The sequence below is a fragment of the Nylanderia fulva genome, unplaced genomic scaffold (genome assembly GCF_048542155.1).
Source record: "Nylanderia fulva isolate GAGA-0341 unplaced genomic scaffold, ASM4854215v1 Scaffold49, whole genome shotgun sequence".
Lineage (NCBI taxonomy): Eukaryota > Metazoa > Arthropoda > Insecta > Hymenoptera > Formicidae > Nylanderia > Nylanderia fulva.
This window is the reverse complement of record NW_028190576.1, coordinates 969,559-996,334: the sequence shown is the minus strand read 5'-3', so window position 1 is coordinate 996,334 and position 26,776 is coordinate 969,559. Positions and strand designations below refer to the sequence as shown.

At 35.4% G+C, this 26,776-nt stretch overlaps 1 protein-coding gene and 1 long non-coding RNA gene across 4 annotated transcripts in view; one reads left to right on the top strand and one right to left on the bottom strand.

Annotated features, from left to right (window-relative positions):
- Positions 1-26,776, bottom strand: part of LOC146721384 (uncharacterized) — a 214,413-nt gene that overhangs the window by 34,647 nt on the left and 152,990 nt on the right. The gene's annotated exons all lie outside the window — the stretch shown is intronic.
- LOC114940071 (nephrin) overlaps positions 1-26,776 on the top strand; it is a 210,374-nt gene that overhangs the window by 36,337 nt on the left and 147,261 nt on the right. For both annotated transcript variants that reach the window (XM_029314553.2, XM_085486892.1), the window contains exon 4: positions 20,394-20,599. In XM_029314553.2, the coding sequence (XP_029170386.2) occupies positions 20,394-20,599 (206 nt within the window). The remainder of the gene's footprint in view (positions 1-20,393; positions 20,600-26,776) is intronic.

Genomic DNA, 26,776 nt, shown 5'->3' with positions numbered 1-26,776 from the left:
CCTTCGTTTTTATCGTAAAAAATACTTTGACCTGCGTGGAACATATTTGTATTGCGGGTGTTTATTCGTCTTTGATAGCGCGCAAATAAAATGGCAAAGATTTTCTTGTTTCCGTTATCTATTTTAATCCCGAAATTATTGGCACCATTCCATAAATCAAACTAGCTACACACAAATTTTATGACGACGAGAAACGATTTTAATTATACAAAACGTGTGTCATTAACCGTCGATTAGCTACCCGCCAGTAGTCTGGCCCTTTTCAAAGAACTTTCAGAAACTAAAAGTTTTTAATCAATCGCTTTATTAAAATTAGAGAATGACTGCAGTCTGCAATTTTTTAATTTCATGTACAACTTTGAATTTTTCCACAATTTTTCTAATGTTACGCTAAAAGCGAGAGTTCCCGTCCTAAGTATTTTATTTTCGCAAAAGCGAATACGCGATTACAGCGAGTGGAAAACAGGCTTTGGGAGTATATATGCCAAACGCTCCATTATTGGATTTCATATCTACAGGGCTGCGAGTTAAGAGAGTCAACTCGCGAATCTGCAAGCACTGTTGGCAGTGCTGTAAACAGATTTCCCTGACAGCATGATTGCAGCTGCATCGTCGTAAATAACGTTCCTTGCACGACCGCGAATTTTCTTTTCGTTGTGACATTATCGAGTTACGACGATGAGATACATTTTGCATAACGTGGCAGAACAGTCGGAAGCGGTTCTACTGCATAAATTTCGTTAGGTGGCAATTGTAATTTTATTTAATCCCGTTATCGAGGAAGATTTTTGTAGGCTCGATTTTTCTTTCAATATTTGTCGACGGTAAATATACAAATTGCTTATCTTTTACATACATATATATATTGTGTACATATAAGTGCTTTAAAAATATAATATCCAAATGTCATGAATTTTAAAAATATTCGTAAAACTAAAGATTTTATATAAGCTCTTTATTTTATGTAGGATTGTATAGAATTTTTTATTTTTATATATTCGAATATTCTGTGGATTTGAGACAAAGTTGCTGACGAGCGTAGCTCATTTGGATAGAAGATCAAAGATGTAAGAAATTGTGATCTCGCGAACGAAAGAAAAACGACGTCCCGTTTGAAGGAGCTGCGGTTTTATCTTAGCGCGGTGATATTTTAGTTTTAACGGGATACAATTGTGCGTCGTCGTAAAATTTAGTCTCGGCGTCGTCGTGACAGTAAGCGCCACGAAAACGGGCTTTCCAAAACTATTCTTCGTCCAAGCGACAACGGATCATTTCCTTGTGGGGGATGTGGAGCTCTAAATTCTCTTAAAGCCCGGACATTCGCTGAACGAACTGCGTTTTGCTATACGAACGAACGCTCTTTCGCAAATAAAATGATACACTGACCTACTAAAAGCGTGCGAGAGCTGTATATTTCCAGATAGTTTATAATCCGCGATAAAAAAATTAGAATTTATAGTTGCCGTGCTTGGGGAAAAAAATTGCGATGCTTTCGTGACATTTGCATTAATCAAAATGGCGTCATTTCCATATTGCATATACCTATGTTATTTATTTTCTCAAATATTAAATTGTTGCACATGAAACGATCATCTTTTATATTTGCAAGTTAATATATATAGATGAATTCAAATCACAACTTTTTACTATTTGTGTCAGTATTTAGTCTTATTTATTGTATTATTAAAATTTCAAAATTTATGTAAATTTGACAAACATAAATTTTGTAGGTATGGAAAGCTTTTCAAAAATTGTTTCTTGTATTTTTATATAAAAAAATTAAGACTTTTAATTAGCACAAATCGCGGCAAAATTTAATGATGAAATTTTGAAATTAATATATCTTTAGAAATGTAATGAGGTAATATAGGAAGCAATGTTATAATAACCTAATTATAACATAAAAATGAAACATGAAATATAATAATATGTAAATTGTGCGCCAGAATTTGCAAGAGAGATTAAACAAAATATATTTCTATTATTTCTCGACAATTTAAAATAACAGACAAACTTATAAATCGCAAGTCATAAGCCATAGAAAGCATATACAGCATATTAATAATTTCGTAGAGAAGCAGGTGTTACTTGGATACCGATAACATCATAAATAGATAAACTATTTACTCTAGGGCATTAACCACTTCTAGAATCCTCATACGAGGATTGTACGTTAATTAGTGTTAATATTACTAGGAAGAACAATATGTCATAATGACAAAAATTCGCTAATTTAACGATAATTAAAATCGATATACCTAGCAATGCGTGTTTAGATAACAATTAAATATACGTATAATGACAAAATATAGACCAAAAAGATAAAACTAGGAAAAAATTAAAATCAGAACAAAGGAAAACATACAGTTACATCGTATGCAAATTTTTCTCAATTTCTCTAATGTTTAATAATATAATAACTAACAATTTTTTATTAATATTAAAACGATTTCCCTCTGGATAATTTGACGGAAAAAATAAATAGCACACAGATCCTTTAATTATATGCATCTCGTAGATTACACAGCGTACTTACGCACTTAGCGTCAGACGCATCGACTAACGAGAAAACAGCACTTGGCGAGGGTGCTTAATCGTGTGCGGGATACTCGTCGCGAATGCAAACGGGCGTGCCCTCAACCCCCTTAAACGCGAGCGACGTGATATCGTAGCCGGGGCGCAGTTTTACCCCATCGCGCTCTCCGCTTTCGTCCTGCTTTGCTCCCTTCCGCCCTGTGAAGTGAACACGTCGTGATTGCACTTTCGACGATTGCGACATCGACACGAATCCAATGATCCGCGTTTTACGCAGCGACACACTTCTTTCCATTCGATGAGAAAACGTTTCTACCTCTCGCAGTCAATCACAGATATCAAATTTTCATTCCACGAATATAATTAAATCTCGCATGAACATTCTGATAAAGTACAGTTAATTAAAATTCTATTGAACAAGACGAGCTTAAAATTGTGATTCGAAAATTTAATTTATAAAAAACATTTTTTATTTTTAATTGAAAATTATTTTTTGTTGCTTTGATATTTTCAATGTGTAAATATTTTCTAAAAAATTAAAGTTTAACAAAATTATTTTAAAAACGTATCTTTTGTTTGTGGTGCGTATCGTATCGATTAAATTAAATGATATCGGTAATATTGCATTGATTAAATTAAATTATACGCGCGTAATATTCCAATTGTAAATTTTCTACTATAGCAAATATTATACAAGAATTATTATACCATTGCAACATTTGACTACGCTCTAGTTTTTCATTTGTGTATATAATATATTCTATTATAGTATGTATCGTATATACACGTAGTAAACTTATGTTATTGTTGGCAAAATTTGTCTAAAATGCACTGTTTGCGCGCTGAAAATTCGCTCGGGTTTGCGTATCATAAAAGGCTGATTATGCAAGGAACGATAATTTATAGTTAATTGTTGGATTGAACAATATGTGTTTACGTGCGATATTATAAAGCCGTGTTATAACAGTAATGCACGTTCACGGCATTATTGATATATGCACGAATATTTATTGATGTATGTTTCTGCTCGATTACAAAATAATATATGCGTTTAACGCTTAATGCGCATGTTTAAAAAAATACGCAACGCGGAGAGCAGTTCTGATCGATTGAGCGTTCCTGAAAATTATTCGCCGTGCGAAATGTTTATTAAAAAATAACAACACCTCGAAAATTAGTGCAATCGTTTTTTAATCGCGCCAGAATGATCTATATAATAATTGAGATTTAAAAAATGATATAAAGTATTTTTGGTCAACCTAAATAGTTCGGCAAAGGAATGCTTAAACTAATTTCGAGTCGAAGCGATACTTCTTTGCGAGAGAGAAATATCGTCACATTTGCATTCGTTTCACTGCCATTTTTCCGCGAAGGAAGCGTTTCGTCGAAGACAAGATCTGAACTCGTCGGGCGCGTCTACGTATGCAAATATCTTCCACCGCAAACGTTCGGAGTAGTCTTTCGCGAGTATATATACTACAAGACCGCGTACACTGTGTGTTGTTGCAGTGCTCATCAGCGAAATCGCCGAGTTCTGCGCGCGCGCGCGCGAATTCGCGTAATTCCTCTTGACGCTGACTGGATCAATTCTGCGCGAGAGAAACTTAGCGAGTTTCGCGGCGTGCAGCTGCGAATGCTCGGGGCTGTGCTCCTGTTTTCGTCGAATCGGAAGTGCTGATCGCGCTGACACCCTGCCTACGTTGATGGGGCTGATGCCAAGTGTTAACGCTTGAACTCTCGAGACAATCTCAATTGGCATTACATGAGTTGGTTATCATTATAAATGATGATATTTATGCCGTTGATATATTTATTGCAACTGTTAGAACAAGTATATTATTTCTACTAGGAATGAGTTTGCAAACCTTAACTGCACAACATATCTGAAAGACGTTTAGAGGATATCCAGAAGACATCCAGAGGATGTCGATGTCTGGATATCCCCAGACATCGACATTCTCTGGATGTCTTCTGGATATCCTGTTCTACTAGGAATGAGTTTGCAAACCTTAACTGCACAACATATCTGAAAGACGTTTAGAGGATATCCAGACATCGACATCCTCTGGATGTCTTCTGAAAAATAAGTATATTATTTCTACTAGGAATGAGTTTGCAAACCTTAACTGCACAACATATCTGAAAGACGTTTAGAGGATATCCAGAAGACATCCAGAGGATGTCGATGTCTGGATATCCTCTAAACGTCTTTCAGATATGTTGTGCAGTTAAGGTTTGCAAACTCATTCCTAGTAGAAATAATATACTTATTCTTCCCCTAAGAGCACGCATATCCAAAAGACGTTCAAAGGATATCCAGAAGACATCCAGAGGATGTCGATGTCTGGATATCCTTTGAACGTCTTTTGGATATGCGTGCTCTTAGGGGAAGATTGAAAAAAAAAAATACTTGAAGATATTCGCCGGAAGCTGACACGCGTTGAATATTATAAATAATGATAAGAATATTTTATATTATAATTTTATATTTTATAAATTCTAAATAATATTCGCCATGTCAAAGACGTATTCTCGAATAGTCGATTTAACAAGGCGAGAGATGCGAGATTACTGTTCGTCCGAAAGTAGCCGTGATTACGGGCAAGATCGGTTCGTGCACCGCGAGATTACGAACGTGACATTCGGGTGTTGATAGATCGGCGATGCTTGCGATGCGGAGTGTCGCCAGCGCAGCGCCGCAATCAGTTAAACGCAATCCCGCGCGGAAACGTTCTCGATCGACGGCGAATAGTCAATTGTCCTCCGGTTTCTCTTCGTCCCTATTGTGACCGACTTACGTAGCGTGGACGGGCGAACACAGCCGTGTGCATGTATATATATGTATACGTGTGAACGCGTATGTATATGCGGACGCGAGTGTATCGCACGTGACCGGATGCGCGTACTACCGGCTGGAATTATCGCGCCATTGTCCGCGCAGTTACGCGACATAATAGCAGGATTTCTCTCCCACGTCGCCGATACGCTCGAATCGGCAAACCGGTGCTATTCGTTGCTGCACGTGATTTTTTTACGCGTCGTTATCCTCCCCATTGACGCTCCCGGATTAAAATAACAGTCACGGCGGTCGTACGAAACAAAGGGATCATTATTTATTTATTTATTTTTTTTTTTATTACGATGATCTTTGCGAGATCGATCGCGATCGTGAACGATGCATTAAAAATAAATGGACATTGTGATATGTATTTCCAAGTAATTAATGGTTAACAATTTATAACGAGGAGTTACATGTAAATACTTCCACTACCTTTAAACTTTATTAGTTTTATCGGAAAGTAATTAAAAGTTACATTTATCTCACTGTAATCCTAGTCTCTACCATAAATTCTAAAAATTCGCTGCAAGAGTAAAATAATAAAAGAGTACATTCGATGGAAAAATGTGTAGTAAAATATGGATATAAAATTTATGTGTATAATATTGATTTACGGCGAAGGTATTATAGTATTAAAAAAGTTATGGTTTATATATATATATATATATATGTGTGTATATAGATTACAGAACTGTATAGGGAAGTGTAAGTTAATACCATATAGCGAGCTAAGACGTCGCTAGTTTAACCACAGTCTGACCATAGTCGTACCTCGACCACTGGCGGATTCCAATGTCCGCTTACTACTGCGAACCGACCGCACCGAGCACCGGTGCGCAATATAGATTTTGCCATAACCGAGATGGGAATAGATATGGCCAAGTGTAATCGTATAAGCTTCTCTTAACCGCGAAAGTTAAGGGACTGTAAATTGATTACATACTACAATGTCGGTGGAAATGATAACTTGTCGCGTTTTCGAATATGATTTTACATAAAATAATACAGAGCATTCGACGCGCAAGGTAGGAGAGAAAGTAATATATATTATTATATTATTATTTATTGGTTATTCCTGCGTATTATTAATCGAGTAATGATATAATATATAAAGTCATTATTGCAAAGCTAGATTAAATATAAATTAATAATTTTCAAGTGGTTAGATTAATTTATTTGATTATAAAAATTCGATTTTATCTCGATATTAAAATTACACCGTATATACGTAAATTAGGTGCGAAACGCAGCCGCAATGATAGAAATACTCGACATATTTATGCATGGAGATAGACGCAGGCCAATTGACGAGCTAGCAATTTCGTTGGACGAATCTGATAGTCGAAATGCCACAAAGACGCCGTAATGGGTGCAGCCGCTGTCATTGAAGTTCCGCGGGCGCGGATGGACGCCAATCCGGTTCGGTCCAGGTATTCAGTCATCATTGCGGTGCCGACCGCATTCGGCTCGCGGTGACCACCGCCGAACGGCAGAGATTCAGCGATAAACTGAGAGGGTCGTAGGAACATCAAAACCGCGCTCGCGCTCTGATGATTCACCGTAAACTAGCAGACAGATGAATATGGCGACCGATCGACGACCCGTTCGCCGGTCGACGACCTCGTCGTTTACGGCCGCGCGATCACGATATCGTTGCGGTTTCCATCGGCCGCTCGCGCACGCGTTTCCGCACAGCGTCTAATAAATGATGTCAATCCTGGAATACGGGCCGATACTATGCGCGGTGCGGCCGCGCTCGATAAATCATATGACTGCCCTCTCCCTATACGATCGTATCAAGTATTTGCAATTTGCGATATCATAACTACCCCCTCTTCCTCGCGGCCGCTTAGTACAAAATTAATTCCCCGGCACACGATTGCAAATGATGTAGTGACCTATTTGCGCGCGCTCGCGGAACGTCAGTCTTTCTCGTTGCGCGCGTTAAAATCGGGATTGGCGTTTCGCGCCCATTAACTTTTGCGAGTTTGTTAATCGACGTTTCCGTAGAAAGCGAACGGCAGTCGCCGTTCGAATCGGGACGAGAGTTCGGAAGTTGACTGGTTGCGAGGGAGTTAAGAATCGTAGAGCCGAGAAAATCGCGAATTGAGAGTTTTCAGTTAAGAGTTAAGAGTTAAAACTTAAAAGAGTTTAGAGTCGACAGTTTGGTTTACGCGAGAACTCTTCCTTTCGAAAATTCTTCTCTTCGAAGATATATACAGATATATTACGAAGTTAGCGTACAATTTCTCGCGCTTTATTTTCTCATCCGAAAATCGACGTGCGCGTCAGCGATTCTTTAGAAAACGCGATTGACGTTTCGAATGCATTGACAGAAGTCAGAGAGGGGAAAAAAAAAGATGAAGAGACACACGTCGCTCGTCAACTTTTTCGCCGCATTTCCCGTCGATAAACGTTAAATGCAACCAGCTTGACGCGCATTACGGAAACGCATGTCAACCCGCGCACGAACGTCAAATCGATTCTTTCACTCTCGCATAATGCTGCGCTTCGTGTGCGATTTGACAGAGCGCCGCATTGTCACGATTGTTCGCCGCACACATGTACATCCACAATGTATATTATTTTTTTTTTTTTTTTTTACGCACACGTTGCAGAAAAATGAAAAGTTGGCGAGGTTTCAAACGTGTTTATCATCTAGTTTTGCCACGAGCATTTTAACCGCGGTAAAATGATGGCAAAATAGTACGGAATGCAAAATTTCGCAGTAGAATCAACGGTGACGCACGCACATGCATATACATATGTTTTGTGTGTATTGGTTCACATGCGATATTTCATGTGAGACATAAAAACACGAACCGCAGGTCGCTCTATTTTAAAAGCAAGAGTCACGCGTTTTATCGAGCGCTGATGGGTCTTGGATATACGATACAAAAGAGATGATGTAGTCTTTTTTTCCTTGCTGGTTTTTGCAACGTTCGATTGAGTATCAAACGCTGCCATTACCACGAGCTAATGCGATCTCATCTTTGCTTTATAGTCCGTAACTTCCGAAATCCGAATCTTAATATAATCCTGAATTAATGACGTTATGTGAACGTGGCTTCTGAACTCGACGCTTACAGGAGTAATCAAATTTTAAGAGCAAGCTGAGCAAGTCTGTGCGATCTAACAATAAGCCACAGAGACGAGATAACAAAACAAGAGAATATATGTATTTAATAGAATTCATTACAATTTAGAAAATCAAATACACAATATATGGTTCTGGAAGTCTAATACGTATAATTATTACATAGTAATGCAAAATTTTGCATTTATTATTGCTCATACAGAGAGCTATTTAATTACAAAAGGCACATTAAATATTTTTATTTTTAGGAATTAATCAATCATATTAAATACAAAATTTCATTTTTACATCACGTTCTCTTTTTTTTCTTACCATAATATTTGTTAATCATTATATCTATCATTGTATTTTTAATGCGTTACATACTCTATGACGTTTTTGATCATGCTTGATGTATATGTTACCGTTATGGCACCGTTTGTTTTTTAAATTCAGAATTTAATCAGCGTTGATAATGGTCAAATCACCTTTTATTGTAATTCATTATTAGACATTAAATTAAAGAATATTATCTTTATATATGACTTCACTTTCAAACATAATTTAAATTTTTATATTTACTGCTCTTAACAGCCTTTTATCAAATTTATTATAATTTAATAAGAGCCTTAAATTACTCTCTACGATTAAATACAAAAACTATAAATTCTATTTTTGAACTCGATAATTATACAATATATTATATTCAAGCGATGGCAACACAGTGTACGTAAACATTAAACATTAATTACACATCATATTATATATTATACATAATATCATGTTAACATGTTGTACATAATTGTTTTATTAATAATTGCATTGCTGCATTAACTCTAGTTTATTTTAAGAAAATTATAATAATAGCAACCAATTCTCTGTTGCAAGAAAAATATTTTTTTTTTTTTTTTTTTGCAAGACGATTTACCGTATCTCGAAGTTGTTTCTTCGGCTTTTGTTTAACTGTTGAGATTGGCGATAGTAAAATTTGATACGTTCCTCGGGAATGGGATCGGTTTGTTTTTGTCGACCGCGTAGCCATCGCCGAATGACGATGATTCGTCTCGTAACCCGGAACGATTCGCGCAACCTTCGTCATTCTTGGACGATAGCGCGCTCAACATCGTCCCTTATTTTGATTTCCCCGGAGTCATCATCGTCTCTGTCTGCGATAGCGATCACGATTCCCGTCGTATCTCCAGATCGCGTTTCGAAAGGATAAGAAGGATCCGCTTTTTCTTGACAATAAACGGACGCCACTTTCCGCTCAACATTCCTTTGAAGCATCCCTTCACCTGGCTACTCGCTTTTTGCTCTGTGCTTCTTTTTTCTCCTTTCATCTTTCTTTTTTCTCATTTCTATCCCTCTCTTCTTCTATTTGCAGAAGCTCTAACTTTCGTGGTTTTGAACTGATGAATAATCCAATTCCCGATTTTCTAAAAACGCCGTCCTTGCCGGTATAACTCGAGAAGAAAATCCTTCGCTGGGATGATAGCTGATCAAGAGAAAAGAATATTTTTCGTGCTTTTTATATTTGGATTAAAAATGTTATTTGAAAGTTATATTTATTCTTTGTCTGCGACCAGAGAAATCTCCTAGTGAACTCCTAGTGAAGTTTTTATAATTCCATTTATATTATGACAGGAATCGTTAAAAACGTAGATAAATGTTATATTTTAATGCTTTCAAGGAAACTTTTCCATTTATTCTATATGTTTTTATTAAATAAGTATTTAATACGATAATTTTTCTTTCTTTTTATTTATATATGTATATATATTAATAATGTTTTTTTTTATTTTATTAATAATAATAATAATGAATTATATGAGACTGTTTGAAGTTTTATTACATGAATTAATAAAAGAGAGAAAGGGAGATGATTAATTTATAATAAATATTGATATTTGCTATAAGTCTTGATAATTTATTGAAAAAAATATAATCATCTTTTAATATAAATGATTGAAAATATGCAGAGAAACTTTTAAAACAGTAAGTTGTGAAAATTTATATCTCCTTGTATCTAAAATTTCACTTCTTTGCGTTTTTTACATTATAATGTTAGTACAACAATGTGTGTGCATAATATGACCCAACAGCCGAGTAACGAAAACAGTAACAATCTTGCCACAGCAACGTCAGTGCAGCTTCAGGCCGTTCTTTGCAATAAATTTTTCTCTCAGGGTGTAAGCGTGTAATTTGCACAAAGATATAAATTTTTCCCCAGCGGGTCACATATAGTTTGCAAGTAATTAATTAGCAGATACCGTTGCGCGCGCACTATTCTCTTACGCACTCGTGTATATTAGCTCGTATATTTGTTTTTTTGTATTTTTTTTTACCCTATCTCTCTGCTCTCTCTGTCTCTCTTTTCATCTCTCTTACTCTTATATAGGTGCTCCTTTTGGTCCATTAAGTGAAAACTTGCCTCTCGGTAACTCATTAATTTGATGTTGCACAGGGAGAAAGAGAGAGAGAGAGCGATCCGCGTTTCAACAGCCGTGCGTTTCTAACTGAAATTTGTGCAGTGATATAAAATTTCTCCCAACCAATCTCAGCGAGGGATTCTTTTCTCGAGACAGTGATAGACAAATTGCATTTAACCTTTCGTTAAAGATGAAGACATCTGAGGGAAATATCTTTTTCCACGTTTCCAATTCAGAAATTATGAATTCTTAGTATCAATATAATAATTATGTATTGATAAATTGATGCAAATAACACATTTATTTTTTTATTTTAATATTATTAGTATTTTATATATGATTATGATAAATGTTAAAAAATTAAAAGCTATTAATTTTTAAATTCATTAATTAGGAAAACAATATTGAGTGATTTCAAATTATATATCTGCATGTTACAAATAAAAAAATACGTAATTAAGAATGCTAGAAAAAAAGGAATTAAATATTATAATAGTATTGATAAAATATTAACGCGCGATATTTAACGTTTTAATTTTTATTAAATAATATACACATTTGTTTACGCGTAAAAAAATGTTGGATGTCTCACAGAGAGTCTCTTATCATAATAAACGTTTTCTCTGCAGACATTTTCTCGTATACAAAATTCGTGTTTGTGCTTGTGTGTCAGTTTAATTACATTTACATATAAATCACACCATTGTAGTAGTCTTACGAGGAGAGTACTTCTAGATGATAATAAACTCATCTCTATTTACGTGACTTAGTGTTACATTGCCGTCACACAAAGACTGCGACTAACGAAAAGCCGTGGCCATTAGAGATACTTATTATATTATTCATAAAATTCGCGAGACGCTTCGGTGAACAAAGCCGGCGATTTACATTCTGATAAATTTACCAAGCTTTTCATTTTTTTCGAGTTCTTTCAAAGAAAATACTTAATGTTTCGAGCAATTCGATAAACACTAAAATAAGAAAAGAAGGAATTTTATTGAATTTATATAGCGACACTTTTACATCTTTGTATGATGTTTCCTACGTGCAAAAATTTAAGAAAAAATTCCCTCACATTTTATCAACTTTTTTTAACTGAGATTTTAAGTAAATGCATTAATTAAAGAAAAAATATGAGAACGTGATATACTTTGTAGAATATGTATGCTTCCTAGATTAACACTCTGTTGAGTATTAATTATATAAAATTTACAAAATAAATTAAACTCGTTTTTTTTTTTTCGTAGTTCATGAAAACTTGGTGCGCGTTGTAAGAAATTAGATGCGATTTTACGTACCGATATACGAGGCCTGTTCTTCTCACAATCAGTTACATTAGTATTCTCTCATTGTTCTTTCCTTCTTATCTTTAAGAAACTACATTTGTATATAGCCACGCTTGTCTCATCTTAAATACACGAAATGCAAATAAGTATAATTAAGAAGAAAACCACGATTTGCAGTGATGTAGCTGGAATATTATTCGGACTTTTTCTTTCATTCATTTTTCTTACACATTCGTCTTGTTACTTTCTTTCACTCATCTGCCATATTTAAAAAAATGAACAGAAATTCTCGAGGAAAGAAGAGACTCGTGAGCTTTATATATGATTTTCCTATATGTGCACTGATTAAATCGCTGCTTACTATAAGAGCAATGCGCATCATACATTCTCGTTGCCGTCTTCCGCCTTAATACAATAATTCTAGCTCCAATTCGATGCGTTCGCGGACCGACGTCGTAAATAGACCCTCCAATTGTCTGGTGCGACTGCCGCGCCGCAATCTTGGTTGGAATTCGATTCGAACATCCATTCAACATTGCTCGATGCGATAGAATTATGCCCGTCGAACATCGTTGTCGCACATACAATTTCTCTGCACCTAACTTAGACCAATCATAACTCCCGGAAATTTCTTTTCGTCACGACGCGCACTTTTTCTTATCTGTCTCACATTTACCTTTCAATCTCGATCAATTTACCTGAAATGTTCATCCGTCTCTTTTCGCATAATAATCGTGTAGAATAATTTCCTCTCTTATCGATTTTATGCATTTTGTGAAAAATATTTCTTAATTAACGAATTTTAGCTTCTGTATTTATTATAATCGTGAAAAAATTGGAGAGCATAAAAAAATAAACGTATCGAAGAGGAGGAAATTTAAATTGATTTCTTTAATTATCAAACATAAATAAACGCGGGAAGTTCTCCAAGGTATAATCATTTTCGCACATCTCTCGCGAATAAGCAACTCTACTCCGAAAGTAAACAACTATCAGACTAAATAATATTTATGAGCGACTATCGTACGCTAAATTAACCCGAATAAGACAGTAAATATTGACCGTCGTTAGAACCGTCATGTTCTCCGCGCCACGATAGCAGTAGTAACAGTCGACGTCTCGTCAGACTCGTGAAGCGCGCGAGCGCGTTTCCTTGCCCTCGTTGAGATTTCAATGTTCAATTCACTCGTTTAGGATTCGCGCGAGGATCGATACGCGTTTGCAGGCCAGCTCGAATCGTTGTGATTCGATCCGTAAATTTCAGCGCCGACATACGCCGGATTCGCACGAGCGTGATTTTCCCGTATCCAAAGTATCCCTTGAGCAAGAAACGATCGATTGGAAGCCCTCGCGGATGGTCGATACAGGACGATCATCCGTCTTCCGGAATTCGTCCGGAACGAGTGCATTGTGAAATTCTCTTCCCGATCATCCTTCCCACCCGTCTACTTCTTTTTGCCGCGGCAACAACGGCATGCTCCTTTGTCACCAATACTTTTCCACCCCAACGTCGTCGCTCCTTCCGTCTCGTCTTACCTACCATTCCATTCGTCCTCTATTGTTACGCTGCGCTCGCAGATTCTTCCATATCGCGGCGCGAAGGGAGATTAAATCGACGTTGATGGTGTTTGCTATTGCGCGGTATTGTGAGCGACCGCCACGTTTCGTAAATACGGCCTTGAACGGAGGGATTTCCGAGACTTTCAAGCGCGTCGCGATTACGTGACATCTCCATGACGATTGTAACGTTCGATATTTTTTTAATTTCAATTGAAATAAATGAAATCCGCTTCGTTAATAATAAATCTTAATGAATTTCTCTTTGGCAAAGATTTGATCGGTCATCCGTTGAAAAAACTCGACGGCTTCAGTTTCTCGAAATCTTTTAAACGATATTTATTTTTAAGCGCGGGATATCGATCCGCACGCATCGAATGTTTATTTATAGACGTAGAATCCAACCGCAAGCGCGATTACGTATAGAACGCGGATGAAAGAGACTCCGCCCTTTCGGCGCGATCGATCGTCCGCTCGGCTTTCGAGCGAGCTTTTTCCGCGATCCGAAGAGCTGTCAGCGACCGTCAAGAGATATCGGAAGCCCGTTCGCGAACCGAGCCGATTCTCGATTTTCTGCTCGAGTGTCGACGGTGCGTATCTCTGGTAGCGCGCGCGATTTGACGCATATTCGGAAAGCTACTATGTAATCGGATATTATATTCGTCGATCGGATTGATATCTCTGTCCCATTATGCCGCGGCATGAATCCTATTTGGAAGAATAATGACGGAACGTGGTTTCAGGCTGATATTTGAATAGAGGGATAACGACGGCGATAGGTCGATTATCTCGACGGGATATTCCGGGGACGAAGGAGCGCAATGATAGAAATACGGTGAGATTGGAAACGACAAGAGGTTGAAATAGACACTGGTATTATATGGTCGACGACCATTTCGAGCGAATCAAAATCGTAGATATAGAGAGAATTGCGCGCGACAATATCGCATCCGAAATATATCCGATCGGAATCGGTAGGTCGGATGCGGATCTATCGTCTAAAATCGGTACAGCTCGCTTTCAAACTAAACGCGACGATCGATTTGCGTTCACCGCGAATAAATCGGAACGCGCACGTATATCCGCTTTTTTTGCGCGAAAAAACTTTTTCTATCTCGAGAAGGTGGAGGAAGTCGGCAAACGGTAGCGATGCAAACTTGCCAACGTAATTTGTAAATGTCGCGGCGATTATTAAAAAATAAAATGGATTAATGATCTTAGGAGATTTTCTTAAAGAAGAGAAAAATTCTATATGAACTAAAAAGAGGCATGATAGAGTTTTAGTGTCTACATTTTAGTACATATATATATATATTTTGTACGTGTTTTAATCATTAATCTTTATTTCACGGTAACTTTATTTCATGACATTTAAGCGAATTTCTACGCAGCGACAAAGTTCGGATGCGGTATAAAACGATTTAAACAGTTTCCACGGATCGCCAGAATATTTGAGCGTGAATTTATAGAAAGATTTATTTAATGCTTTATCAGAGCGCGATGTAATCTACATGAAACTCGCGACGGCGTTGCTCATTTCTATCTTGCACATCCGTCGCAATTAAAAATCATTTTATCATTATTATCATTCGAGAGAGCTATTGTGGCTAATACGAAATGTAACTAGGCTATCCTCAGGAAAATTACATTTTTTTTCCGAATGAAAACACAACAGACATGAATTTCAGAAACAACAGAACGGAGAACTGGCGAGACAATTCGCACTTTATTTCAGCATCGTTTGATACGTCGTTTTACGGTGTATTAATTTTCTACGCTTTTATTTATCCGCTGGCAAATAAAATAGCAAATAAAAGTAGCAAATTATTACACGGCTATTCGGATAATATTAAGTGCGGACTCTGTCGTAAAACTTAAATAAAAATTAATTCAAAGCAAGTGTAGACATTGAGTTTTATTACAATGCAGTTCCAAGTGGTTTTTATTTTTACAGAATTTTAATACGAAAATGGCATTTAATTTTTAAAAGTTGCAAAGCTACGAAAGTAAAGAAATTGGCAATCCAAGTATAGATTTTTTGCTGACGAAAAATTATTTCAAAACTTAGGAAAAGATACCTTTTACAGAAAGTTCACAAAATTTTTTTGAGATATTTATACATTTACACTGTATATAATATTAAGTTGTGAAGAGGTTTATGAAATTTTCTTTAAAGAAAAATCGAGTAAATCATCTTCTTTCTGGAAAAAGTATATCATTCGCCATATTCTGCATGTTATATTGTAATTTTGGTGGGACCATTTAGCGACACACACGACAAAAATTTTATCATCACCGTTAACATCATTTAATAAAGTTAGCTGGAGCAAATTATAAATATTGCCGGGTAAAAGAAGGACGAAATTGACATCGCAGATCATTTCGAAGGGTTAAAGAGTTTTAAAAAGAAAAGTCAGCGAAGGTAACGGAAGAAAGAAGGGTCTGGAAAAAAAGAAACGCGTTGCCGCAGCGACGACGCCGTCTGCAATTACAATGCCTTAATTTTATGCGCGAAGTTAAGTTCCTTTTAAGAGTCCCGAGAGTGGTTAAGTCTCCCTTACATCCCATCTCTGTCCTTCTCTACGCTACATTCGTTTTGCCAACGTATTCATGAGAGACTTTCTTTTAGACTAGCGATGGCGACACAGCTTCCGGATGGGACTTGGCGATTGTTTTAATTTGTTTAGAGGCCATCTACCACACTTCTTCCTCGTTCTATTTCCTCTATTTCTCCATCTACCTTTCTATTTTATTTTTCTTTTAATTTCTATATATTTGGTATCGATTTTTTTTAATTATTCGTTCTCATTTAGAGATTTAACATTATTAATTTGAATCGGAAACTCTAGCTACATTAACAGCATTAACATTAAGGATAAATATTAAATAAATATTAATAATATAATATGATATTAATATTTAATTATTATTATAATATTAATATTTAAAATAGATATTACAAAACAAATATTATACTTTATACAATAATAATATATATTAATAATATTATAATAATAAATATAAATATCATGCATTAACGTAGAGAAATATTGTATCAAAGATGAAACTCAAAAACAGAAAAAGAAAATTTTTATTATAGGACTCATTTTGCTAGATAGTTGTACAATATTTACATTTTTTTCTTTATAAAACAGGCTGTTACAATTGGAAGAAAATAATATTAAAACTTTATTATTTTTTTAAATATTTGCACATTATTTTAAAAATTAAAATAAAAATATTTTAATATATTTTTTATATGATAGATGTTTTAATTTATATGAGAGGTACGTGCACGCGCGTGTGTATGTGAATGTCGTGTATATACATGCATGGGCGTGCACAGATCACATTCAACATAGACGGACTTTTTGAAAGATTAAAAAGGAAAGAGGTGAAAGACGTTTTTTTTATGTTCGTTTCTAGAAATAATTAATCTGTCTTGTGACTCTCGCGCAATAAAAGCGCACGACAGTAAAAAAAAGTTTTATCAAAGTGCAGTGGATTGTAGGCGGACAAAATTAATAATTCAGTTTTGACAACGTAGAAACGCATGGAGCATGTCATGGAAAAATTTTCACAATCGAAATACATAACAGAATTTATGCGATTATGATCGTAACGTGTTTTATATTGCATGCAGTTACTGTTTGCAACGGCAATAATGAATAGCTGACAGTATTAATTAAAACTTCACTGAATGATAATCATTTGAAAAATGTCTGTACCATATTCTGAAATGCGACAAATTTCGGGATATTATAATTACAATCATTTTCGTATTATGCTATGTTAATCAGTAAAATCCCCCGACGTATTAATTTACATTATATTCGTGTAAAAAGTATATTCTCTGTTTCATAATGCATGTACAATTTACATGCAGCAATTTATGCAGATTGTACGATTTTTCTTTAACTTTTTATTTTATGTGACAACAAATCTGTTAATAAAATGGATTTATTTTTATAAAATATCACATTTTATATTATTCTCAGTAATTTTTGTTATCTTTTTAAATATATAATCCAAAATTTTATCTCTGCGTCCATGTATTTAATTGTAAATGTATTATATTTATATTTTTCCATACACTTTATGAGAGAGAGAGAAAGAGAGTTGATAAAATATAGTGACATAAACTAAACTATTTCATTAAATAAAAGAACAAATATTCTATTAACTTAATATTATATAAGTATATTAATTATTATCAAATAAAATGTAAATTTATAAATTTTATATGTAGGTATGTATAACAAACGTGAGAACTAGATGTATATTTGTATAGTAAATATTTATCCGCATATATGAATAGATATATATAATTTCCAAATTAATATCTAATTTTATTTTATTCTATTTCATACTGTACCTATTTTACATAAATAAATATAGAATCTCTAATTTACTTATAAATTTACGTCGTTAATAATAATTCTTTTATAATATTAATTTAATAGAATAGTTATATATATATAAGGTACACGTATATAGTGTTTATATAAAACATATATTTTAAAATATAAAATCATTTTTGTAACTATACGCATACAAAATACAAAAAAAAAACATTTATGAAAGCCAGATAACTATTTTTTTGCAAAAATAATGTCACAACAAAGAGTTAAATGTGTTATAACCTGCGTTCTCTATTCAAAGCGGAATGATTCAATACAACTATACGCAGTGTCGCGCTTTTCAACGTCGTTCCGCCAGCAGCATTCGCCCTCACGCTTAATTATCCGCGCGACACAACGTGGCCGACTTTCGCAAATAAAATTTTCCACGAGGGATTTACTCGCCCGGCCTCGGAGAGAACAGCCGTTCGTCGCAATTAGACCTTTTTACCGTCGACGTGTGTTCACGGACCCCTTAAATTTCACGTAGACTTCGCGTAAATCACAGAGAGAAGCTCGACAAGCGAGTTGATACCGAGTCGCGCTACGTTGTGTCGGTGAATTTGAGCTGGTCGAGCCTGAAGCTCGACCAATCATTGTGCTCATTAAAAACCAATCTAATTTATCTCGGCAACCGCGAGAACGAAAATGAGCCGGGTGAGAGCGATTCGGAGAAGCGAAACTCGGTCCTTCTCACGACACAGACGCGATTGACGGCGCGAATGCCTTATCGCGCCAACTTCGTCGTCATTCTGCTCCTTGATTAGACTTACGAACTTACGTTCAAGCGCATTCGGTCCGGGCCAATGATAATTGACGGTACGGTGGATGCGGCATCTGTGTTACAGATCTTCGTGGAAACTGAGAATATCTCTGATTTGTGGAATAAGAAAAAATTTTCCCATTGTAAACATTTTTCTAAACGAATTATTATATTTGTATTTTGAAAGTGTTATAGATTGGTGATATATAAATTATTCTCGAAAAAAAAAATTAAATAATGATATATTAATTATTATTATTATTATACAAAAGCTTTCGTAGGAAAAGGAGAGCAGATTTGAAGACACAGAATAAATAAATTGAACGTAGAAATAAATTCATCATTGTCCATAGATCATCCAGTAAAACATACGATATCGTTGTATAATGTGATATATTAATGATGATATGTGGTAAATAATAATATATTAATTATTATTATATAAAAGCTTTCGTAGGAAAAAAAGAGCAGATTTGAAGATACAGAATAAATAAATTGAACGTAGAAATAAATTCATCATTGTCCATAGATCATCCAGTAAAACATACGATATCGTTGTATAATGTGACCTTTTATTTTAGCAAGACCTAAAACCGCCTCCGCGGTTCAAAGCTCCGACCTGAGAAGTAAAAGGTTATCTGACTCTCTCGGTCGAGTGCACTTCTCCTGTATTGGGTCTTCTCGAGTCCGGGCGACTTTAAGAGGGATGGGCGAGAATCGTCCCCCTTTACCTCTTACGCTTCTCGCGAGCTCCTCTCGACTATGACGAATTGCAAAAGTTGGGTGAAAAATTGGCCGAAGCCAGATAAGAGCGGCCGGAGTGTATTGTGCGTCGTACTTTTGTCGTCAGCCATTCGTTCCTCCGGTTACTTTCATCCCCCTGGCCGACTTAACCCGCATTATTTAGCCCTCCGGGCAAGGAAAGATTTTCAAATAACTCGTCTGTTATTCCGAAGGGGAAAGTTTTCGTCTGGCTGACAGATGCGAATATCGTGCAGCGGACGGCACGGGTTGCGCGACTTGGCGCCGCGATTTGCGACACGCGAAACCGCGGTATTTAACTCCGCGAGCGGACATATTTTGCGGCGGTAATCCCGTGATTTGTATGCGCGGCCCGAGGACACTCTGCGAAGCTCGAGGCCGAGCCAGACGAAGTATATCAGTCGCAAACAGACTTCTCACTGTAAATGCAGTGTACTCTGTGTGATAAGAACTCCGCTTTGGAGTCTTTTGCCGTTGCACATTAAATCAACAGCGTAAATCTTTTATAATGCTTTGCTTTGAGAAGTTGACGCTTTGTGCCGAGAATAAAACTTACTATCTCAATGTATATATCATCTTCTTTTTTCTAAAACGATACCTCCCAGCAATTCTGAAATTTTTTATAAATCGTATTTTTTTAGTGTAAAAAATAATAGGCTAATATATAAATTAAGTGTGCAATTAAATGTGCAGAATTTTCTTTCGAATTATTTGAACGACACGTTTGTCTGTGATTGTTGTTACAGTTACGATGCGAGAAGTCGACAATTTGGTAAAGCGAAGCTATGGAGCGCTGCGAATTTTTGGGGTCCTCGAGCGATTTTTCGTTCGACCCCGCCAGCACAGCTGACAGTTCAGGATCTTCGGCAGAGTGACGAGGGTGTTTACAGGTGCAGGGTCGACTTCCGGAACTCACCGACAAGAAACTTGAAAGTTAACCTCACCGTTATCGGTAAGTAAACGTCGTCCTTAATCGCCATGGCAAGGTTTCTCGTTAGAGTGACATTCACCCGAAAATGTAGCTTATACCAAAAACCATTCGATTTATCCTACATTATACGTATATTTTTACCACTAATCTGTCAATCTCGAAATTTGCCGTTAAATTCAAGAGGATCATATTGTTTTACTATTTTCGGAACAGAACTTGCGTTGATATCTTTTAAATCGTGATCCAGTTATACATATTTAAAACACTGAAATGCTCAGTCGCGCAGTTTACAATTCTGTTTGCATTCATAATTGCTGTCACAGATATAGAGAGGACAGAAAATACGCATAGACTTTTTCATAGCGATTTGCATTTCGAGAAATTGACGTAGTTGTTTTCATGAGAAAACTTGAATTTTTGGTGCGGAACTAACTCAAGACTCGTTAAATTTCCATTAAATTATGCTGGAATCACTCTTTTTGTACAATTTATCATTTATGTTTCACACGTTTTCTACTGCTAATCTCAAGCGGGCCGCTTGAATTATTATGCCTTTTTGATTGCTTTGACAATTATGAAATGTTTATACTGAATATAATAATGAAATGTTTCAATAGAAACATTAGGTGCATATTTATTATAAAAAAGCTTTGCAAAAAATTGATATTTAGGAAAAGATTACGGTTCAAAAAACTAGCAGAAATTTTCTTATTTACTTTGTACAATTGTTAGTATTCGAAATATGACAATTGTAATGACAATCGCAATTGTTTGCGAAACAGCTATATAACTGTTAATAATATATTATTGTTGCAACTATTCGTTTAAATAAAAACTACCAACGGAATAACTTTTTTGAGCGACGTGATAAATTTCGAGATACTTTCGACCTGGCAATTTTCATTTTGTATGAGAGAGAAAACATTGATCTTTTCATGGAAAACTAGTTGCGAACTCGTTAAATACAAATAGAAAAGAAACGAAGTTTCTATTCCGCATCAATCATTTTCCAAATATACTTCTCAAACTAGTCCACTTCACGGAGATGTAATCGTCGATATCCGAAGATACGATGACACACTCGCGATTGCAGTTTACAACTGTTTGCAGTGGAACAGTCAATTGTGATAGCATCGCGACTATTGGAGAACATACGAAACCCCTACGTACACACGCTCCTATATCTCCTTCTTTTTCCTTTTCTTTCTCTCCCTCGTCACAATATAAATCTGGAGATTTCAACTCATCGGCTCCGTTCTCGTTTTTCGAGAGTGGAAACTTGGGCTTTTCGCGCGGGATCTAGTTCGAGGCTCGTTAAACTTTCGTAAAATTGCGCCCGACCGAGGAAACTCGGCGAAACTGCCCGCCGATACTCGACGTCGATCGTCGCGATTGGACGAATCGGTCCCAAGAATGGTCGTTAATCCGAGATCGGGCGACCACTCGTACAATCAGCCGACCATTGAAAGCGATCCTCTGTAAACGATCGTGCTGAGAGTACCGTCGATTGGCCAGTTTGTCTATAGCTCGATTCCGCTCTTCCGTTGACGCACGGTTGTTAAATCGTCGTCGAGTCGAATCTTCGATAACAAAACTCTTGGATTGTTTGCAAAGTGTTCAATAATTGGAATCGAAAATTTCACGTTTCTTGTAATGCGACACGATCGATTAATCTTGCATTTTTTATCTTCGTAAAAAAATATATATACAAAATGTTGAAAGTTTAAAAAGAGAAAATTACATACTATATATGCACGATTACGACTGTTGTGTAATCATTTATTTAATTGGATAATCAATTTATTTAATTGGATTTTCGATTTATTTTAAGGTGATTTGTTTGCTCGAAACTTTTCGAGAAAAACAAGATTTTATTCGAGAATGTAATTTTATTTATAAATAAAAATTGATACCGCATATTTGAATTAAAACTTTTATTCAGAATCAAACATATAGTGAAAAAATTTTAACTAATTATTCAATGAATTAAAAAATCTTTTGAAATATATTTTTAATTTATTGGATAATTAGTTAAAATTTTTCATATGTATATTTTATTCTGAATAAAAGTTTTAATTTAAATATATGGTATCAATTTTTATTTATAAAATTACATTCTCGAATAAAATCTTGTTTTTCGCGTGAAAACATAAAGCTTTTTATTTGTTCTATTTTTTGCGCGAACAAAATTTTTATTCAAATAATAGTGAATTGCGCCTATAATGCTATTATAAAATGAAAATATGGGCACAAAATCTGTTATCGACAAAATTTGTTAGAATGTTATTAATGAATATCGGAACAATTATTTTTTAGTAGGTATATACATATGTTATGTTATATTCAAATAAAGCAATTAACGTAATTTTAAGCAAAAGGCTTTTAATTTTCAGTACATTAATCGAGACAGTATTTGTAGTATTACATTTTGTCTCTCTGATAATATATTATAATAGATTATATATTTATTTTATATGTATTCTTTATAATGAGAAAGCGATATAAATTTTAAATAACAATGATCTTTTTGCACAGTTAAAATAACAGCGTTGCGCGATGTTATTTCATTTTATGTAAAATAATCGCTATCGCTTTTACAACGCGACTAACTTGACGAAACGGATATCACAATGTAGTAATTAATGCTCGATGCCAAATCGATACGAGATACGCGTCAACCTGTACAGAAAGTTCAATTTCCACTTTATAGAAAGCTATGCAATAGCGTTTCGCGTTTCCATAATGTTGAATAACATTATCCGGTATAGAGGCAAAATCAAACGTAATTACCGTGTGCACGCTTATGCATAAACGCTCTGAAAATATTGGAAAAGGTAGAGAAAATTGAATATAAATAATAGGGTATTAATGTTTGAATAATCGCAGGAATCAATATATATGTTGCGTGAACGATAAATATGTTTATCCTATTTTATGCAACATCTAGTTTCCAGATAATTTTACGGATATTTTGAACAAAGTTAAATTACCAACGTATAATTAAAACGAGTCTGACAATTCAGGAAGAATCTGAAATATTCTCATACAAAAGTCTCTCCCTGTTTGCGACGCTCGCAAATTTTGTATTGTTAGTTACAATAATGGCAACGCGTATTTTATTTTATTCTTTTTCAAGTCTTCTAATAAGTGATTTACAACTTTATGTCCCAGTTCAATAACAGTTCCGATCATTAGCGGTGCATATTCTCCGCGCTAATTTTGTGATGCAAAACCGGAAGTTTCAAAACCGGTTTTCTGAGAAACGCCAAAAGTCCAAGATGAGCTCGTCGTTCTTGTCTCTTGATAGAATCGAAGCAATAGCTTGTCGGTCCCCAAGGAAGAGCTCTCCATGTCATGGCGATGAGAAGCTTTCACGAAGTCTCTAACCGAATTTGATTATTGATCGATCATTAAGTTAATTTAATATGTGGCTGCTAATTAGATATTCTGTTGAGATGAGCACCGACGAGATTTTATGTTTTTTTTTTTGTGACAGATATATACATTTTCAATGATTATATAAAGATTAAATAAGATTATTGAATGGAATTTGTTGAGCAATATTAAATAATAAAGGCGCTGTATTGCTATGTAAAAACAATATACTAAAGTGTTTTCATCTGTATTGCCTGTTAGATAATGCTTCTATTTTGAAATTCTTCCACTTTTAATTAAAATAATTTTTATCATTAATAATTCCAACAATATTTTTCGAATTAAATTAAATTGATAAGAATATCTCATATATAGAACATTATTTATTTCGGAATTAGTCATCAATTTATCATCATGTATATCGTTTTATTTAAAAATCCTTTAAAAATGTCTACATTTATAAAATACATTTATTCTCTTCTTTTTAATTGATCTCATCGCATTCATTGCAATTTTTTCCCATTTATTGAACATTAGAGGCGTAATGCACAAAGTTCAGTTTCCAGTCGAAGAAGAGATTAATCGATCAACTGGAAGCGTATTACGCTAAAAGATTAACCTAGTTTGTCGATTAAATGCGTCGACCAAATGCGCAGACGTGTCAAAGCCAAATTTCAAAGCTGGCCGATCGGCGCTGTTTTCTTTTAATCAGAACTCGGCCGAGCGTCGCGGAACGAGCCGGATCGCGTCGCGCGTCGCTAACTTAAACAATCTGCTCTCTCGCTAGTTCTCTCTCCCGGGTATCTCGTCCCGATGGGGGTTGTCCGTAGAGCGCGGGCGCGTGGAGAACGTAATCGAATAGGGATACATCTCGCAGGCGAAAGGCCATCGGCGTCGAAACGTCGCTGCCGCGGCGCTTCGTTTTACGCCTCGGCGCGCTGCTCCAGCTCGGGTTAATTCCGAGTCACTTCGATATATGTATATATGTATGTATGTGTATATATTTTATATATATATATATATATATATATATTTATACATAAAGAGAGAAAGGAGCATGTGTATATATGTAAAAGGAAGGAGCTCGGATCTATCGATTATATATTCATCCGTTCTCACAGCGAGAGCTGATACAACCCTATCATAACTAAACCTCTCGATGCGATATTTGACAATTGTATTCGCTTCTTATTATTCTTATCTAATATTTTTAATTTCCTTTGTTCATATCTATTGATTAATATCTTTTTCGCTTTCTTAAATCATATTTAACCGCATCATTTTTTATTTTTCTCTTCTTCGTCTTTTTAATCCTGAGGGTGCCTAGCGGTCAGGGAAATCTGGAAAACCGAGAATTGTCAGAGAATTTTATAAATCTGGAATTGTCAGGAAATTTTACTATTTATCTGGATTTTTCACATCATTCTACATTTGTCTCAATAATTTGAAATTTTTTATTAAATAAATATAAACTTTTCCTTGACTCCCAGCACGCAAAATTTTCTGTGTTGTTAAAAATCGATTCATCTACAGCGTGTTCGTTAATTTATATTTTCATCGTCGTGTTATTTTATTTCAACGTGTTTAATAGAAACAAAACAAAAAAAATTTGATATAAATAAAAAGGTGATTATTATAAGTCAGGGAATTTTTTTCATTGAGTCTGCTGGACACCCTGCCTTTATTCATATCTCATGATCAATATCTTTCTTGCTTTCTTAAATCACATTTAACCGCATCATTTTTTATTGTTCTCTCCTTGATTCTTTAAATCTTGTTTATTATATAATTTTCGATAACTATAGAAATTTCAAGTCGCGTATTAAAAAAATGACCTCGTTATTTGGAAATGAGAAATATATAAATCGCACCTTATCCGCGGATATCCTTGACATGTCGCATGTGTCGGCTTCTCTGTCACTTCCTTCGCGCTTCCTCGTCATCGTTGCAATTTTCCTGCCTCGAGACTCGGAGTCGTTAACTCATTGGATAAAGGAGACGCACGCCCCAAGGAACCCAAGGCCCCATCATTGAAACTTGGGAACAAAAGCTGCTCGGGCGTTGAGTCGACTCATGCTAATCCGATTAGGATTTACTTTAGATTTTGACGAGCGCTGCTCCCTTTCTCCCGTTTCCTCATATGCACACTTTAGGGCACATCTAATGGCCGCTTACGGCTAAATTAGTTCCATAATGTTTCTCGTCCTCTATCTCACGTATCTTCTGGCCGCTATTTAGCATACAGCCATATTAGACTCTTTCCATCTAATTAATCGCTCACTTGACTATCGTGTACATGTGTATCTGTGTTGTTAAGCTATCGATTTTGAAATTTAATCGAAGTTAATATTTGAAAAGCTAATTGCTTTCTCATATGATAGCGATATAGATATTTGTGGTTGTATACAATTTTAAAATTTGAATTTCATTGGTTTCTATTAATCGATCTGCACAGACTTTGTTTTAATTTTTCAATAATTGCTTGTGATTAATTGCATGAGCAATATATAAATCTAATATCAATTTTATTATTACGACATAATAAATATGATATGAGATAAACATTTTCGAGAAATTCTAATATAAGACGAAATATACATGATACAAATTAAATCAAAATTTACAGAGTTAATGATAGCATTAATTTCGCGCATAATTTGTAACTCTTTGAATTCTCGAACAAACTTCTGCATCCCTTCGATCCTCGTCAATGAGCTTTTCAAGTGGATAGATCCTGTAATCCCGTACAGGACACGTTGCATCGGAATCGCCGGAATTGCGTCTCAACAGGCCAAGTGGCACTACGTGATTCCCTGAAATCGA